General features: G+C 41.5%; 1 protein-coding gene across 7 annotated transcripts in view; it reads right to left on the reverse strand.

Annotated features, from left to right (window-relative positions):
* The window catches only part of grip1 (glutamate receptor interacting protein 1), a 59556-nt gene that overhangs the window by 6884 nt on the left and 34892 nt on the right, over positions 1-17780 (reverse strand). For 3 of the 7 annotated variants that reach the window (XM_053861625.1, XM_053861622.1, XM_053861624.1), the window contains exons 2-22: positions 12190-12270; positions 11344-11479; positions 10510-10655; positions 10341-10424; positions 10196-10271; positions 9967-10112; positions 8408-8555; positions 8163-8332; positions 7594-7731; positions 7360-7509; positions 7086-7272; positions 4998-5143; positions 3997-4077; positions 3849-3918; positions 3201-3346; positions 2250-2394; positions 1408-1547; positions 1097-1294; positions 847-997; positions 688-726; positions 359-470 (exon numbers count right to left, since the gene is read on the reverse strand). In XM_053861625.1, the coding sequence (XP_053717600.1) occupies positions 359-470; positions 688-726; positions 847-997; positions 1097-1294; positions 1408-1547; positions 2250-2394; positions 3201-3346; positions 3849-3918; positions 3997-4077; positions 4998-5143; positions 7086-7272; positions 7360-7509; positions 7594-7731; positions 8163-8332; positions 8408-8555; positions 9967-10112; positions 10196-10271; positions 10341-10424; positions 10510-10655; positions 11344-11479; positions 12190-12270 (2690 nt within the window). The remainder of the gene's footprint in view (positions 1-358; positions 471-687; positions 727-846; positions 998-1096; positions 1295-1407; positions 1548-2249; positions 2395-3200; positions 3347-3848; positions 3919-3996; positions 4078-4997; positions 5144-7085; positions 7273-7359; positions 7510-7593; positions 7732-8162; positions 8333-8407; positions 8556-9966; positions 10113-10195; positions 10272-10340; positions 10425-10509; positions 10656-11343; positions 11480-12189; positions 12271-17780) is intronic. The other 4 variants (XM_053861626.1, XM_053861628.1, XM_053861623.1 and 1 more) reach the window with 3 other exon arrangements.

Below are 17780 nucleotides of genomic sequence, written 5' to 3' on the forward strand. Positions count from 1 at the left end.
GCTATGAGCAGAGGGCTGAATGGCTGAACAGAAATTGGACGGACTCATTTGAAGTTCAAATGCTGCACTAAATCTGTTCACTGATTTTTTTATTTCATATTTTATCCAAGCATTGTCAGTACTACACTCTGGACCAACTATCCCTGCAAGAAATGACATTAATGATTCCAAACAGCTGTTTATCATTATTATTATTATTATTATTATTATCATTATTATCTGTGCAGCAGCACAGCAATTTTTCACTCCAAATGATACATCGATGCCGAAACCATATGGGAAACCATACTAGGGTCCCTTTAACCTGTAATGCCTGTTTTCAACAGTGTTACTTGTGTCTTTTAGCAGTCCCCCTCACCTCTAGCTCTCTGAGGATCCCACTCTGGCCACAGGTCTCCAGGTCTTCTAGCGCCTGAGACCAGAAGTTCTCCTCTTGGTCTGGTTCAGTCCCATCATGACCAACAGTGAACCTGGAAGAAGGGTCACAGGTCAGTCAGAGTGAAGACAGGGATTCACAGAGGAGAGGCTAGTGCTTGACGACAAACAAGGGGAGCCAGATGTGCACCAATAACATGCACACAGGTGTCTATGTTGCTGGGGTCACATGTGAGGTTGTCTGTTGGAGGTCATTGGGTGAGAGAGGTTTTTTTTCCGGTTAGATGGGGACTGAACGTATCAACATGATACCTGCTGTCTGTGATAAGACCGCTGGGCAGATTGCAGGCTCTGCAGGTGGAGAAGTTACTGTTGTTAGCTCAGAGCTCGTTCAGCGGTCCCAGAACGTCATGAGGCTCAAGCTGGATTTTGTAAAGGGATGTTCAGTGTTCAGGTTAAGTGTACGCTCACCCTCCAAGTGTTGCATGGTCCCAGTCGTCGTTGTTCAGGCCCAAATCTGAAAGCGGGTTAACTCTCTGGCGAACGGAGGACGACGAGTGGTTGTTGCTTTTGGTATTGCGCCACTCGTGGAAGCTGTAGGGTGACGACTGAAATGTAGGCGCTAGACACACACAGAACAAATAATCATTGTGATTGGTGACTTTTTGAAACCATAAATGACCTCACATTTTTGTCACAAAAAAGCTTGATGTGTTCACACCTGGACTAGTGAAGGTGCTATCAATGTTGGATCCATCCCAGGACTCCACAGCACTATCGACGGAGGGCAGAGTACTAAAAAGCCTCTGACTGGATGGTGGCGCGACCACGATGACAGGCTCATCCTCCCCATCCTGATGCTCCTGGCTAAGTCCTAGTCCCAGTCCGGTGCCGATGACACAAGACTTTGGACTTGACACTGCAGAAAGAGGACGACCACATCAACGTGAAATCAGTCTGTCTTAGTCCACATGTTGGCGGAGAGGAAAAGTATGACTTGAATATTTCAGATTCTAGAAGCTCCCTACTCACACTCGCCCTGCTTCTTGATCTTCAGAGTCACAGTCTCTCCGGCCTGCTGCAGCAGACTGATGGCTTCACTCAGAGGTTTCCCCTTTAGACTGCTGCTGTTAATGGCCAGGATGCGATCGCCGACGTGGATGGCTCCAGTCCTGCACCACATGCAAAACATTTCCCCCAAAAAAGTCAACAACTCTGTGTGTAAACACATGAGAGATAAGTGCAAAAATGTTTGACTAAATTCTATACTTATCACATATTTTTGGATTCTGTAACATCCTTGACCAACTGAGACTAAATATCGAACACAAGGAATTGTGTTTCACAAGTGATGATGCAATCAGGAGAAATACAGTTGTGAGGACAATCCAACTGACTAGTTATTGAAACAATATTCACACATCTGTCTTCACATGAAAAGTTCGATGTAAATAATATAATATATAATCATGTAAAATTCTATAGTAATTATTGTAGATAATAATAGGGAAAATGAAACCAGAGCACTACAGTGGTTCAGAATCGAAAAGGGAAATTAAATATAACATTCACAAATAAAGGGGAGTAGTTGGTTCTAGTACTCATTTCAAGCAGCAGAGGGCGACCATCGTCAGGTTTTTCAAACGGCACCCCGTTTAAACAGGCGTTCATATTCATTAGTTAGTTTTCTTTCCCTTTTGTTTGTAACTCAACCTACAGATTGATCAAAAGAGCAATATCCACTGTCACTCATCACATGAAGGAGTCATCCGGTCACTTCAGAATAACTGTTTTGAGTTGTAAACCAAGCATTCACCTGGAGCTCTTCAAGTGCAGCTGCAAAGATGATTTAAAGGCTGACATTAACAACGCACCTCTCTGCCAGGCCTCCTTTGCTCAGTGAGGAGATAATGATGGGATCAAAGGGTTCCTCTGTGCCGGAGATGGTGATTCCCAGCGGGCCGCCATAGCGCTGCAGCTCTACTGTGTAAATGATGCTTCCAGAAACTTCCTGCTCGTCTGAAACATCCAACATTCACAATATTTCATTACTTAAGCCAGCATCCAAAGTCATGGAGGAGTGAAGTAAGGAGGCTGGACAAAAGCACCTGGTCAAATGGCACATTTTTAACACTGTAATGAGCATTGGAGATGATTCCTGATAATTCCTGATGTGTTTTTGAGGCAAAATGAAAGCACTTGGCAGCCATGTTTGGCCTCCCGGCTCGATTTTGAAATGAGATTGAAATTACTACTTAATTGGAATGAAAACATGTTCCATCAATACACCAAGTGCACGCAATCTGAAAACAGCAGACATGTCATTTAGTGTTCCAGAGCAAATGTAATGGATTATTTAACCCCTAAACGGTGACGCATTAGATTCATACTAATCAGGGATAACAGCCAGCAAAGCTAATATTGACTTGTTGCAGAGAGCGTGATGGATTAAAGGTATTACACTGTTAATTCTTCTTATTATGGATATTGTTCATTCAATTTGATAAATTATGAGGCTGATGCACAAGAGGAGAAGTTGGGAATTCATGTTTTCACTATGAATGCACCTTGTCTGGGTGATCAAATCATGTTTCATCAGATATAGCCACTTTAACGTACCAAAGCATATATAAGCTATTATGTATTTACAAAGTTAGTGGTCATGTGATATAATGGAGCGTGCAAACCTAACGGCATGAACAATAACAGCAGTGGCGCATCAAGTTTATGAAGACGTAACTAAAATAAATGATGAGTTGGTGCCACTACTTAAACTTCCAAGAATATAATCTAGCAAGAAGCACTTTCATTAAATGGTCCGGTACCTGAATTGTCTTCATCTTTGCGGATCTTCAGTTTCACAAGTTCCTCACACTGCTGGAGGATCTGGACGGCCTCCTCCATGGAGCAGTTCTCCACTCGGATATTGTCGATGGCCAGCAGCTTGTCTCCCAGCTCTAGCGTCCCCGTCCTGACAGGGTGTACACAACGTTTCGCAAATGAAATACTGTAAGAACCAGATGAGACCCACAGACTGCCTCCTATTTCTGCTTCATGCGGAAGAACTGTGACCTACAAACACACATCCGCACACGCAGTAGGGCTAATTAACTGCCACGCAGCTGAGTTTGGTCACAGCTGGATGTTTTCTGCGCGCACACTTCAGGGTGTTGGTGGTGTTTAGGACATACAAATGAGTTGTGTACCTAGAAATTCAGTTGATATTAAATTTTGCATGGAACTGAAAAAGCCTTTTACAGATTCTCTCAAATTGACTTGAGCCACTTGAGTCACAAAAAAAGCAAGCCATTAAGAAAAACACACCTCCCGGCAATGACGGCATCACTCTAGTAAAAAACAAACAGTATTAATGCTCAAGTGTGTCTGATAAAGGTAATTTGAGTTTTAACATTTTCCTACACCTACAGCAATGGATGCAGTTATAAAGTACTCACACGTTGTACCACACGTACCTGTGAGCGACACTGCCTTTCTTGATGTCAGAGATGATCAGAGGATCGCCTGGTTTCCTGTTGGACGGAGCTGCACAAACAGACCGTAAATAATTCAACCTCTGGATGTAGATGTCATTCAGGGGGATCCAAACTGAAAATCACTCACAGCTGATGGTGATTCCCAATTCTACACCGGGTTTCTTTGGAAGCTTCACATGGAAGGTTCCAGAAGATGGAATAACAGACTCTGAAAGCACAAAAACAATTATACTCTGTTCAACTAACCGTCACAAACATTTAAAGACTTCACATGGCAGGACACAATAATTACGTGAAGTAAGGATAGGAAAAAACTGGGGCACAGTTTTTCACGCTAATTTATTAATTTGTGCTCAAAACAAATTTCAGTGTCGCACTTGATAAATAAATTAGCAATCTGTTGACAGAAGGGATTAGACTTGGCGAGGAAAAACTGTTTGTTATGTTTGACATTGCCATGTTAATTTTTCCAGTTACTCCAGCAGGTCTTTTCTGAATAAGCTCAACTTGTGGAACCTGTCTTGCTGCAAAAGTGGAATGACTTAGGACATTATTCATATCCATCCAATAAGCTAGTAGTACTGCTAATGGTGGTCATACACACAACTGATGTTCCTTTTAGACCACATCATTCTTTCACGGGTAGCATTCAACTTTCACTGTTTTTATTTGTTGTCTTCAAACATTGGTCAACGTAAGTAGTGAAATCCACACTGATTGCTTATTTTTGCTGGAATTATTGTGCGTGATGATCCAAATATAAAGAAGAAATGTGAAATAAAAGAATTACTAGCAAATTCTAACCTGACAACACATCACACTGAGCCAAAGATGCCCTCCTCATATACATTACAGTACCTATATACAGAAGCAGTGCAGAGCGCTAATGTCCACTCCCTGCTGATCTAAGATGATAGAATGAGTCAGCAAGTACATATTTTTGTTTTATTCAGTTCAGATGTGGGCGTTTATAGATGCTGACTCTGTGTCATTGACAGAGAGTTGAACAAAGAGCTTCTGTGTGATGCTGGCCGAGATGCAGGGAGGAGCAGGCGTGAGTGTTTTCTAAAAGATAAACTGAAATAAATTTGTGCGCGCGTGTGTGTGTGTGTGTATGTATGTGTGTACCTGCCACGTCGAACTCAATCTCCAGCGTGAGCTGAGCTGTGATGGAGGAGTCTCTGAGCAGCTGATTGGTTTCCTCCAGTGTGGAGTCTTCTGTAGGAACTCCATTTATGGATAAAATCCTGTCACCGATCTGCAGGATACCACATCTAAACATGCACAAAAGCACACATACACAGAACGTTTAAAGAACAATACTTGGAATTACTTTTAAAACACAAACTGGCACACTAAATTTAAGAAAATGTTTAGGTTAAAATCTGTGATAACATTTCAACAGGCATTGACAGAGCTACAAAGGTTGATACTTCAATTTTGAACAGTTATGGCAGCAATAACGGCAGTAAAGCTACGACAGTCACACAGCTGAGAAGGGAATTTCTAAAAGCTACATCACAGTAGCAACAAGCGTGTTATGTCTCTTGACTAGTGGAATAAGTTTCTGGTGTTGGCTGCATTCATCCAGCACAGGGCTGTCAAACTCAATCATCTTTTAAGCTAACCGTTCAGTAATGTGAAGTCCCAAACTGACAATGTTATAAAGACACATTTCAATACATCAGAATAAACAAATGTAACAGACTCACGTGTAATTAAACATCTTTTAAGTGTTGTGATTGGGTGCCTGGGCTACAAGGTGTGATACACTACCAACATTGTTGTTACATTGTAATCTACCATCAAAATCAGAAACAGTCGATTACTGAAGTAGACATAAGGGGCAATCATTCCACAATTAATACGTGGCTAAACATGCTTTTCTTTTTTGAACCGTCATCTCTCCAGTCCGCTCAGTGTCAAATGTAAATGCACAGACACAATTGAGTTTTCATGACGATACTTTGCAAGTCTGACTGATATCATCGGCCTGATGTCAGCATAATTAAACATGTGCACAGGTCATTCTTGTTTTTCTCAAATAATGAAAAACCCAACAGGCAGACAAAGCAATGGCAGCAACTGTGTGTTTTCATTGTTTCACCTCAATATCAGGACTCTGGTAATGTCCTCTTTTTTACACACATGAATCTCAGGTTTCATTCTTCTTCTCTTTTTACCCGGAATATCTATCTCTAACACCCTTAATCCAACATATGGTCACATATGAAGTTCACATGATCAATTGATATAATACATTAACATAATGAAATGTTGACATTTGAACATTCCATCACCATGAATCTATTTGCACGGCATTGTCCTCTCTTTCTTTCACCTTGTCAGCCCTTTTTGTCCTCTCAGCGCTTTTCGCCTCCTGTCTATAAACTTTGTACACCCACCCCATCCTGCCCACGATGAATGTTTAGTCAATATTTGTACATACTATAAATAATGCTGGTCCAGATTTCTAACTATAAATTCTCTGACATCTAGATTTAAGTTTAGATTTTTCAGTTATTGAACATTGTGGGCATATTTCTATCCAAGAGACAAGACAGACAACATTGTGCATGTAGAGGAGTATATTATACACTACATACACTAACAATAACAGTTAAAATGACAAAGGTGGGTTATTGTGTCATGTCATCCATTGCTAGAGGTGAGATTTTACATTAATAATTTCTGAAGACAAAAGCAGTAAAAAATGGCTACAATAAAAGTGGCTTTTCATAGGGGTGTGTTACGACATTCGTCAACATTGTTTTAAATTACAACTGCAACTGTTCAGAGACATAAACAGACCTTTAGAGCTGTAGACAAACATCATCATATAGTTACTTTGTGACAGCCCTGGTTTATTGCGGCACCAATAGTTTGGTTTTATCGTGTGTCAGCGTGAAGCGTTGAATGATAATTGAGACAGACAGTTTTCTTTTATACATCAAAGGTTGCAAGACAATCCCTTTCATGTTTTTTTAATAAGATGAGCGTGACCCAAAATAATCCTGAACTTATCTACATTTTCAATCGTTCTCAGATAGCACTTATAATGGGATAGATTCTGTGGTGTGGTTGCTTCTGAGAATGTTGTCGCAAATTTTGACGAGACATTTACGTTGTTAAGGGGCTTTTTTCTTTTTTTTGAGGCAGCCTCCGCCACAAACCAGATTGTCATTTTGATACAAACTTTTCAGAGTGAGTGCTCACCTCTCTGCTGGGCTGTCAGGGTCAATGTAGGCGATTAGTGGAGGTGAAGACAAAGTTTCTGTGGCAAAGACACCACCCTGCAGCTGCAGGCCAAACCCCATGATGCCGTCGCCTAGCAACATCACTTCAGTGGTTTCCGTGTGAACGACCTGACCCGCGAGGCCTACAGTGCTTGACGCCAGAGACACTGATGGAGAATGACAAAGTGTCGTCAAGTTACCACTAAAAAATAAATAACACTAGTAGTTTATGGTTGGGTTCACACCCCACTCACAGGAGCTCTTGAAGTCCTTCTTTTTGCCCTTCCTCCTCATCAGGGTTCCCCGAGGACTTGTGGGGTACATGTTCCTGGGCACAGTGTTCATGTTCAAGGAGGAAAGACTATAGGCTGACATGGAGCCAGGCGAGAAGGAGTGGCTGAGCGCTGTACGAAGAGGCAGACAGTGATTATCTTGACCTTAAGTTATCACACCACAAGTTAAGGGGGGAGAGAGAGAGGTGGACATACGAGGGTTGGTTGCATGACGGTTGTGCGACCTGGCACCTGATTGGTCAGGGTGGTACGTGTTGTAGTGGTAAGGGGGGAGGATGGGGGTGGAGCCGCTGGTCTCCCAGGGAAGGGGACGGGGACTACGCTGCACCTTGACTGCACACAGACAGGGAAGGGTATTCAGGTAAAGACAGAAGGATGGGTCAAGTGAAAAGATCACGTGAAATCTTTTCATACACTGGTGCACCATGACATTCCCTCGTGAAAAAAAAACTTTTACACACTATATCTTCATTTTCATCTTTTTCATGATGAATCATTTTCACACAAGACGACGCTGAACTTGAACGTCACAGCTTTGCAGTCAAAATAAATATGCACATTTCTACTCCCTCGCTGTTCAGACAGCTGTGGTAAAGTGTGCAGTGCAGTGGTGCCTTCAGAGGCGGTCAACCCTGGTGGCTGTTTTTGGGTTGTTTGAGATCAGTCAAGCTTTAAGCAAGTATTTCCACTGAGCTTGTGTCTGTCTGTGTGTGTGTGTGTGTTGCTTGATTTGACCCAGTGAAGCTTAATGTGAGAGTTTCTACCATGCTGTGGTGCGTTCAGGGCTGGTCGGGCCTGGTGCTGAGGCAGGATCTCGAGACGCACAGTCTGACAAGAATTAGCAAGCAGCTGAGTGGCGTCCGCCAGAGAACAAAACTCCATGGACTTTCCATCGACAGACAGGATGTGATCTCCTGCATGAAGAGCGCCACACCTACACAAACGCACACACTTATGAAGCCAATACAACACATCACCAACAATACAGTAATTGCCATTTCAACATTACCTGTCAGCAATACTTGCTGGTTTGACTTTGTCAATGATGATAACCTGCTTGCTGCAGAACATGGACGTGGACAAAGCCACACCTAGGCTCGAGCCCGTCGCCTTGGCAACTTCCACCAGCAGTGGGCCAGACGCCGTGGCAACCGAGTCTGATGAATGAAAGTGACGTATATCAATGGTTCAATTTTGATGCTTCAAATCAAGCCTCATTACAAAATTGAGTGATTTTCTTTGATTCTGTCGTGTCACAGCAGACGTGTGCATTGAGAACAGGTCCGTTCACAGTGCTTGTTTGGGATTAAATGTGCGACAAATGAAGATCTGATCTTACTTATGTGTTTGGTACTTAATAAATAATAGTGTCTATAGATTTAAATGGCACTACAGCCAATGTAAACGCGATGGATTACACTGTTTGTATCCACTCTAAATGTAACTTCAAGGAAGATTTTATCTACACAAAGGTTGCCATTAATCCTTTCCTCATGCAAACGTGTTTACGAGAGTAATCTTTAGAATAACCTATGAGGCACTTAATATTTAAAAAAGCATTTTAAATGCACGCTCTAAAGAACAGCACGTCAACCATGGAGAATGCACACAAAAAGAGTGCTTATGTTTGGATTAACAAGGAAGTGAAGCTTTTAATTTACAAGAGTGTAATTACAAGACTTTATAAAACCTTGGATGAGTGAAAAAGAGCCCTAAATAACTGAGGTGGAGAAGGAAAGGACAAACTCAGAACAGAACTGAACTTCAGCACATGATGAATGTCTAGTTGATGTGATCTCTGTGTGGACTGCTGTGTAAGAACCAGCACCGTTTCACAGAGACAGAGATACAGTCAACCTAAGTTCAGTGTCACCTTTGGCAACGATGCTGGTTTTGTCACGGTGTAAATACTCCACAAGACTTGGCGGACTCTGGTGGTAACTGAGCACACGTCAACTGCAAATAACTTGATCATTGTCGAAAACCATCTGGCATGACTTTAAAACTAAACTTGCAATTGAAGACTGTCTCCCGTTCATCCCTACTCACGTCACTAATGCTCTGTTTCCTGATCCATGTAATACATGCAGGGCGGAGTCATTCAAAACGCGCACGTGAAGAAACAGACAGCCAAACATGCGTGTTTATCACACGTCAAAAATATTAATGGAATTAAGATTCACTATAGCTGACTGCCCTATTGATCATTCAGGCAGAGTAAATATAAAACAATGTAAAACAAAATGAGACAAATACTATGCACAAATAATTTGGAAATAAGTTCCAAAGATTAAGGAAAGCACTGAGCTTAAAATGAGATTTATGGAAATTGACATTTAATGATGTGTGTTTTACAAACAATAGCAAAAAGTTTGGCATAAAAATATGGAAATAAGGACAATGGTTTCTATCATGTATGTAGAAACATACTATGGAAATTTAAAAAACAAAACAAATGATGAAAATGCACAAATGTTTTTTATTTAAATTCTATGCTCGGGGCCAACTAAGGGCAGTCGAAGGCTTGCATGTGGACCCCAGGTTGTTATCCAGCAGGTTCTGACTCACCCATAACAGAAACGTCATACTCGATCAGCAGCGTGGCCTCCTGTCCACACTGCTTCAGGATGCTCATGGCTTCTGACAGAGTGCTACCATGAAGTCGAATCCCATCGATGCTGAGTAACCGATCGCCAGGTTTGATGGTTCCCTCCCTAATAGAGAGAGAGAGGGGGGCATTCTTACACCAACACTATGGATTGAAACAGTTGGTTGGACAGGTCACGGTATCTTGTACCTGTCAGCCGGCCCACCTGGCCGAATGGTTGTTATGACGACAGGACGAGACTTGTTCCTGTCTTCATACGCTCCACCTATACGCAGAGTGAGGTGTTTTATACACACACATTTGTGACTCACATACGCACACACTCTCAGCATACCTCTGATGACAAAGCCGAAACTGTTTCCCTCCTTGTGAAGTGTGACTTCCACGTTCTTGAACATGACCCCTGACCCCTGCACGGCTGCAACACACCAGAGATTTGACACCATAAACCTCACAGTACAGCACAGGTCACAATTCTCCTGATACCAGACAGCTTCACTTACAGACAGGCGGCAGTTCATACTCCACTTCCAGGACGACCCGCTCGCCGACGTTTTTCAGCAAACTGATGATCTCGTCGTGCCTGAATTTGGCCAAGTTGATACCATTGACTGAGCGGATATAGTCGCCGACGTTCAGCTGATCACTTCTGAAACAATAATTGTATTTTGTCATTCAATGATTGAAATCATTTCGGGAGACACAAAGAAAATAAAATGTATTAAGTATAATTTGAATTAAGTGAATAAAGAAAGACGTCATGAAACATTGTGGACGTCGCAAAAAAACAAGTTCACTAATTCTAAGTTCTAAGTGCACAGAAATTTATGTTTAAAAAATGCTAGAAGAAAGGTTACGTGTATTGATTCACACCTGTCACTTTACTAAAATGTGTTAAATAAATTTGCCAAACATTGACATGCAATTAAAAATGCAATCGTGATTTATTACAATTGATGATGTAACCTGCAAATAAATTATTTTAAAAAATGACTTGTTTTATACCAAGCAGTGCATATAGTAATATTAGTACAGGTAGCAGTTGGTGTCGTGATAGTATTGCAGCACCAGAACTAGTCACACAAAATGGTGTTTGTAGATATCGCAGTAGAAGTAGTGGCACATTCAGTAGTTATTGTCGTAATATTAGTTGCCACTTTATGTCTGATATAAACGGCCTTCAGGCCAAACCGGAGTCAGCAGTGTCGTGAACAGCACACACACAAAAAAGAAAATAGAAAAGAATCAATAAAAACCCAACAGGCTGTGGAAATATCTCAATGTGGCGCCCATCACCGTGCAGTGGACAAAAAAGGTGAAATAAGCAGACGAGTCACCTGGCGGCGATGCCTCCTTGTCGCAGATTTGAAACCCGTGGTTTCCCATCCTTGTCGATGCCACCAGACACTGTCAGTCCGAGGGTGGTACCCTCCTTTTTCATCAGCTCCACCACTGAACATCCCCGAAACTCATCTGTATCAGGGCCAAGACACAGCAGCTGTGTTCACCAACACGTTTGTCCATGTCTGCAGTCCTTCCTTTTACTCTGACAACACTGATTCTTCGGCTCATCCCTCTAAAGCTCCAGACTAGGAAGAAAAGGCCTTGACCAAGACCAAGTGTCTTCTTCCATTCTGCTGCTCATCTATTTTTTATAAAAGCATGCAATATTTAACAGAAGCTATGACGGACAGAAGAAAATATCAGTGCACACACTTCCTGGTGTGAATAATTCGGTGCGTGGTGATGAAACAAAAAGCTTCATTAAAACAGTTCTCTGATCTTCGGCAGAACATTCACCTTCCTTTTTTCTTTAATATAGAAAAGTCTTGACAAAGAGTGCCTGTCATGGCTAAGCACTGACTAGCACTAGCGGTAGTCTGAAAGTATTTCTCCAGCTCTCACTCTCACTCTCAAACAATCACCTTCACCTTCTGACATGAAGGAAGCGGCAGCCTTAAGACGTATTCTGCGTATTCTATTCTCAATAAGCCGTGAGCCGATAGATTGAAAAACTCAAATGTTTTGAGTTATCGCTACATCTCAAGGTTACTCTGAAGAACATCGATCATTTAATAAACCAAACACAAATGTGTCGAACACCTGTTGGAACTGTTGAAAACTTTTCTAATAATGACAAACTGCTTTGTAAGTGCTTGATTTAGTATTCCTACTTTGGCTACCTGGTATGCTTTGCCGCCTGATGGCCAGCGCTCCATCTGGGGGCCTTGATCCAGCCGAGTGTTTGGTGTATGGCCCCTCATCTAGAAGAGGAAACACACAAAGATAATTAACACTTGTGGCACAGCAGAATCAGATGCTGGCATTAACAACACTACACAGTCCAAGAAATGCACCCATCCTTCATGATACTGTGCAACGAAGAAACAGAGGGTTGTAAAAACAAATCAAGTTCAAGTCTCTGGCATTGTTAATACAATGTAATTACTTGTGATTTATGCTTTTGTCTTAAACGCTCAAACATCCAACAATTCTTGTGCCAATATCCCACATGACTCACTGCAATACAGTTTCTCTTTTCAACACAAAGAAGGTGTTTTGGTGCAAGTATGATACTACAATAGGAATGTTAGAGCATGCATGGCTTTCTCTCAATCAGTAGGGAGGTGAGAACAACAAGAGAGTGGGAAGTGGACAAACAAATATGAGAGCGGAAGTGTGTCCTTGTGAGGTTCAGTGGACCACAAAGGTGGGTTGAAAATAGACAAGTCACATGTCAGATGTTGTTTGTGCTCTATCACTTGCCACAAAACACATATAAAAAATAAACAAAAGTTGAATTTGGAAAGTGAATTGTATTAAACGATTAATAACACATGACTATTATACCTTTTGGCCATTCTATCACTGGGAATATATACACAGAGGACCACACGAACACACACACCGACATGCAATTTTAAGTCTTCAATTAACACAATGTTAGGTGAAGAGCCAACCCACCAAAACAGGGTTGCAGCAGACATGACAGAAAGACGTGGTTTAAAATGAAAATCAGTGGTGTGTGTGTGACCGCCATCAGAAGCAACTACAAGTTCCACGATTAAGTCTCTGTATAATGTCCTGACATACAGCCATGGCCTATTGCTGTAAGGAAGTTTCCAGGTCCCCAAGGTTGTTGATCTGCGGGTGACCTTGAGAATATCTGGCCAAGATGAGCACACAAGTGTTAAAAGGGTGGCCAATCTGTTGACAATACAGGTGACGGATATAGAGCGATTCACCTGATCTGCAGTCACACACGTGCACCAGTAAGCATATAGAGTTGCAGCTTTTGTATTGTGAGTTAATACGGTAAACAAACACATGGGACTCAGAGCAAATATATCCTCTGGTGAGACTGACAAAGTTGAGCAACATTACAGATTTCAGAGAGACCGACTACTTAACAATCAGGTGCGTCATGCTGCAGTACAACTAATCCGATAACTCTGTGCCTAAAAAAAGTGTTATGGCTCTCCTCTGCACCTTCTAGGGCAACAGTCGCGGCAAACTGCATTGACAAAGTGTTTAAAAAAAAATACTCTGTCCAACGAGGCTCACATAGAGAATAACATAAACACACATCCATTGCATAGAAATAGGTCATACACTGTATTGTGATATGGGTCTTAATCATGTCGCATCACACAGAAAAATTCCACATATAAATGTAATATATTGGTTGGATACATTGTGTCGTGATACATATTGTATCTCTCTTATATATAAGTTGCCCAACCCTAAGAGATGCTGCTGTTTGCCAGGTACTAAATGTAAAGAGTACGGTAACAAATCACTGACCTGGACGCTGGCAAGCTTAAGTTGCTACAAACAGTAACATGCAAAAGTGAAGTGAAAATGAGAACTGTTTTGTGCAGACCATCATTTATAGCCCTCAGCCCATTTTCAGTATGGAATCTGTATATTCTTCGAGTAGTGTCTATCTATATTTTGTTATTTTCATGCAACAAGTTCCATGATGTCTGATTAATCCTTTTGTGTTCCAGCCTCAGCATTCCAGCTTAAAATAGATTTGATTACCATATTTTACATTTACAGGAGGTGCGAGACAAAGATATAAGAACGTGTGGATGTAAAACGACAAGTAGATATAAAAAGCTTTGGTTTATTCAGAGATTAAATCTGCTTTTCATCAAGGTCTGTGGGAAATGCAAATAAAATCAGTTCACCAGTGATTAACGTCTTGAAATTGATGAACACGCATACAACAGGAACCACAAAGAAAGGTCCGTTGGGGCTATTTGCCACATTGCTAGTTGTATTGAATTAAAATGTCAAGTTACTGTTACCCATAGAAATGCAGTCTGTCACCCAGCATAAGCAGAATCATCCATGCACTTCATCACACATAACTGCCGCTGTCTTGTTTTTGCAAGGAACAATGCACACGCTGATCATCAGCCGTGCTTCAATCCACTGTTCTGCTCTACAAGATATGACTGATTGCAAACAAAGGTTAGAAAGCGGTGATAAAACAGAATCCCTGTGTTCAGTCATCAGCATTTGAGGAAACACAGTCAAAGGCAACATCAGAAAGAAACACAATTGTCTATCATTAAATCACATTCCTGTTTTTTAACACCAGGTCATTGTTGGACATCTTGCTTCAGTGTTTTTAACAGTTTCCACTCTGATCGGCTACACATCTATTATGTCCCATTTCTCTTTTGTCTGGTTCCGGCGGCAGCGCTCTGAAGCACAAAACGCGCACCACAGCTAACGAAAGATAAAAGCCCAGCTTCTTCCTCCTCCTCCTCCTCCTCCTCCCCCGGATGTAGGGCAGCCTGATCAGTGCGTTCCTCCATCTACAGCACACACATTATACAAGGAACACGACACATGGTCCATTAGGACATGATATTGCGACCAGTTTTTCCCAGCGTGCCGATCTGGAGTAAATGAAACAAGCAGGTTGTGAGTCTTTAGGGATGAATATTTAATCTGAATATTAACAAGATTGCATGTGCCTGGGTGGTTGCTTAAAAATATGTTGCAGTGGTGGCACTTAGCCTGCAGCGAATGCTGCTCACAGAAGAGAAGAAAAACTGAAAGAATGACCGTCATCTTACAACTGGACCCACTGATCCGTCTTTGTGATAAAGTGACTGGTCATGAAACACTTAATACACACTAATAATGTAGTAAGGAAAGAAATTTTGCTGCCTCACGGTTGATGAAGATGGAAACCTGTCACCAGACAGACGCTGAAAAGTGAAGCAACTCTTCTCAAACATAGTGTGCTAAATGAGATGACTTCATCCTTCAAGTTCAGTTCAGTTTGTTTTATACTGTATCAAAAATAAAACTCCCTCCCAGTATAACACTTCCATTTTCCAGGCAAGTACGCTACAGACACACTCTTTCCTTCCATCCATATGTCAAGACAAATAAATCTCAAACTCTTATTCCAGGCTACCGATTTAATAGTTTTTAATTCTCATCTTCCCTCCATCTTTCTTCCATAAACAAAGCCCAAAGAGCCCATCTCCATCCCTGAAAATCTCCATAACTGCGCTCCTCAGACACAACCCCCATCTTTACTCCAACAGACCAAGAACCTCAGTGTAAAGGGTGTTTTACATTACATATATAGAAATGATCTTCACGTGCTTGTTGTTCATGCCACTCAACACGTACTCACTGCCAAGGTGTCAACTGAATCACCTGTTTCACCTTTCATGGCATTTTCAGACGTCATGGTCAGCATATTGCATCAAAGAGAGACGGAGGATGAAGATCCGAAGATAGGAGATAGACAGAAGACAGAAGATAGGGAGCGACGCTCACCCCAACCAGAGAGGTGCAAAGTAGAACAGCTGCTTCTCCACAACGAGGAAGGCTAGTTGAGGTGGCTCAGACATATTGCTGGGTCAGATGGGTCCTACAGAGTTATTCTGGGCATGTTCAAGTGGGAGGAGGCCAGGGAGAACCAAGACCCGCTGTAGAGATTGTGTCACTTGGTCATGTGGTCCCCTCTGTATGTTCCCAGAGCAACTAGAGGGGAGTCTAGGCCTCTTTAGAAAAGAAGAAAGAATGGATGGGCAATAAAAAAATGTGGCTTTATCTCTGTAAAAAAACGTCTGATGATGTTTCTATTTCAATTTTCATTTGAGCTTATGAATACTGGCACATTGTGATAATTAAACCCAATTGGAGGCTTGAGCTTGGTTTAAGCCAGGTGGCCACTTCTTAGTTGAAAGAGGCAGCAACTGTCAACCTTGCACCAATAACTTGTAGATGTCACCAAATGAGGCCTGCAAATACAAATACTTGAATGTTTTCTGAAATGACTGCACTGAGATCGAGAGATAAAGAGAAGTGGGTCAAGGGAGAACAAACAAGATGCTGACTTGCTATAGCAACCCATGATGGGAAACATTGAAGAGGAAGTAGAAACTGACCAACTCAAAATACTTTACATTGGTACAAGGCTGTCAATATGGTGAATTAAAAAATACATTTTCTAAGTGAGATCCATGTCTCATGGTATGATTTTAGTGGGCAAGGTGCAGTGACTCAAGTTTATTGAAGGTGATGTGTATAATCAGCATCAATGCAGCATAGTGCAGCATTGATTCAACTGCTGTAGATTTAAAGCGCCAAAGTAGCCAGACAAGAGCATGTCAGTACCACTTCTTCAGTTTCCCTTTCTAACACTGTTTGACTACTCTAATGGTCAGTGTAAATAATTGATGGCATCTGTATCCATATAATGTTCCATTCTTCATGTCTTATTGATGCTTTGTGTTGGTTAATTAACTCAGATTATTTTATGTGTTGCTGCTCCCATTACATTAATAACTGAAATTAACTCGCTTTAGACGAAGTGTATAAAAGAAAGCACTCAGATCTGCTCGTGTAAGGCAATAAATGTCCATTTTCAGATGCTGTAATGAGTTTTTAAATACTATTGTTTTGTTTGTGAGTATCAGAGCTGCTGTGCCAAATTTACGTTAATTTATGTGCCAGTGATGATACTGACATTACAAATCCTTGGCCGCCAAAATCATACCATTTCAAAACAGTGTTTCTTGTGGGTTTTTAGAGCAGCTTTATTTACTTTGGTGAATGACTCGAATGGCAAACAAATCATGTTTATTCATAAAAGGCCCCAGAGCCAACAGTCGAGTTACTCAGCCGCCAGCTGAGTGTCTTTTTTTATGTATCTTCTCTATCCGCAGACAGCAACTGTGACACGCTTCTTTAATTTCCTTGTAAAAGAGCTACAAGGGGGCCGTTTGTAAACTGAGCAGGAGACACAACCAAGAAACATAAAGGTAGACAGATGATATCTGATTTATCATTTGTTTGAACACACATTTCTTGACTGAGTTACAATAGCAAAGATTCCATGTAGTCACACTAGACACAGATTCACATTTCAGGTTTGAGTTGTTTGATGATTGCTGTACTGATAAGAAATTTGAAGTAAAAGTTACATTTAGGCTCACAATGTAATTCATCATTTAGCAACTCAATGACAAATCAAAAATTACAGAAAGCAAATTAAAGTTGGCAACAACACCTGAATATGCAGAATAAAATGATCGCGTATAATCTGCGAAGTTGGTTCTGTTGAATTACGACGCTAAGCGAGTAAATATCTACTACGTCATACGTGCCCTGCCCTCTAATGGGTTCGCTATTGGTTACTCCGCCTTATTCACTCAGCCTGAGAGTGTATCAGGGAATAAAATTGGAAGCAGTGTTGCACAAAGCGAGAACCAGAAACATGCCTTTGTGACGTCAC

The sequence above is a fragment of the Synchiropus splendidus genome, chromosome 4, assembly GCF_027744825.2.
Source record: "Synchiropus splendidus isolate RoL2022-P1 chromosome 4, RoL_Sspl_1.0, whole genome shotgun sequence".
Taxonomy (NCBI): Eukaryota; Metazoa; Chordata; class Actinopteri; order Syngnathiformes; family Callionymidae; genus Synchiropus; species Synchiropus splendidus.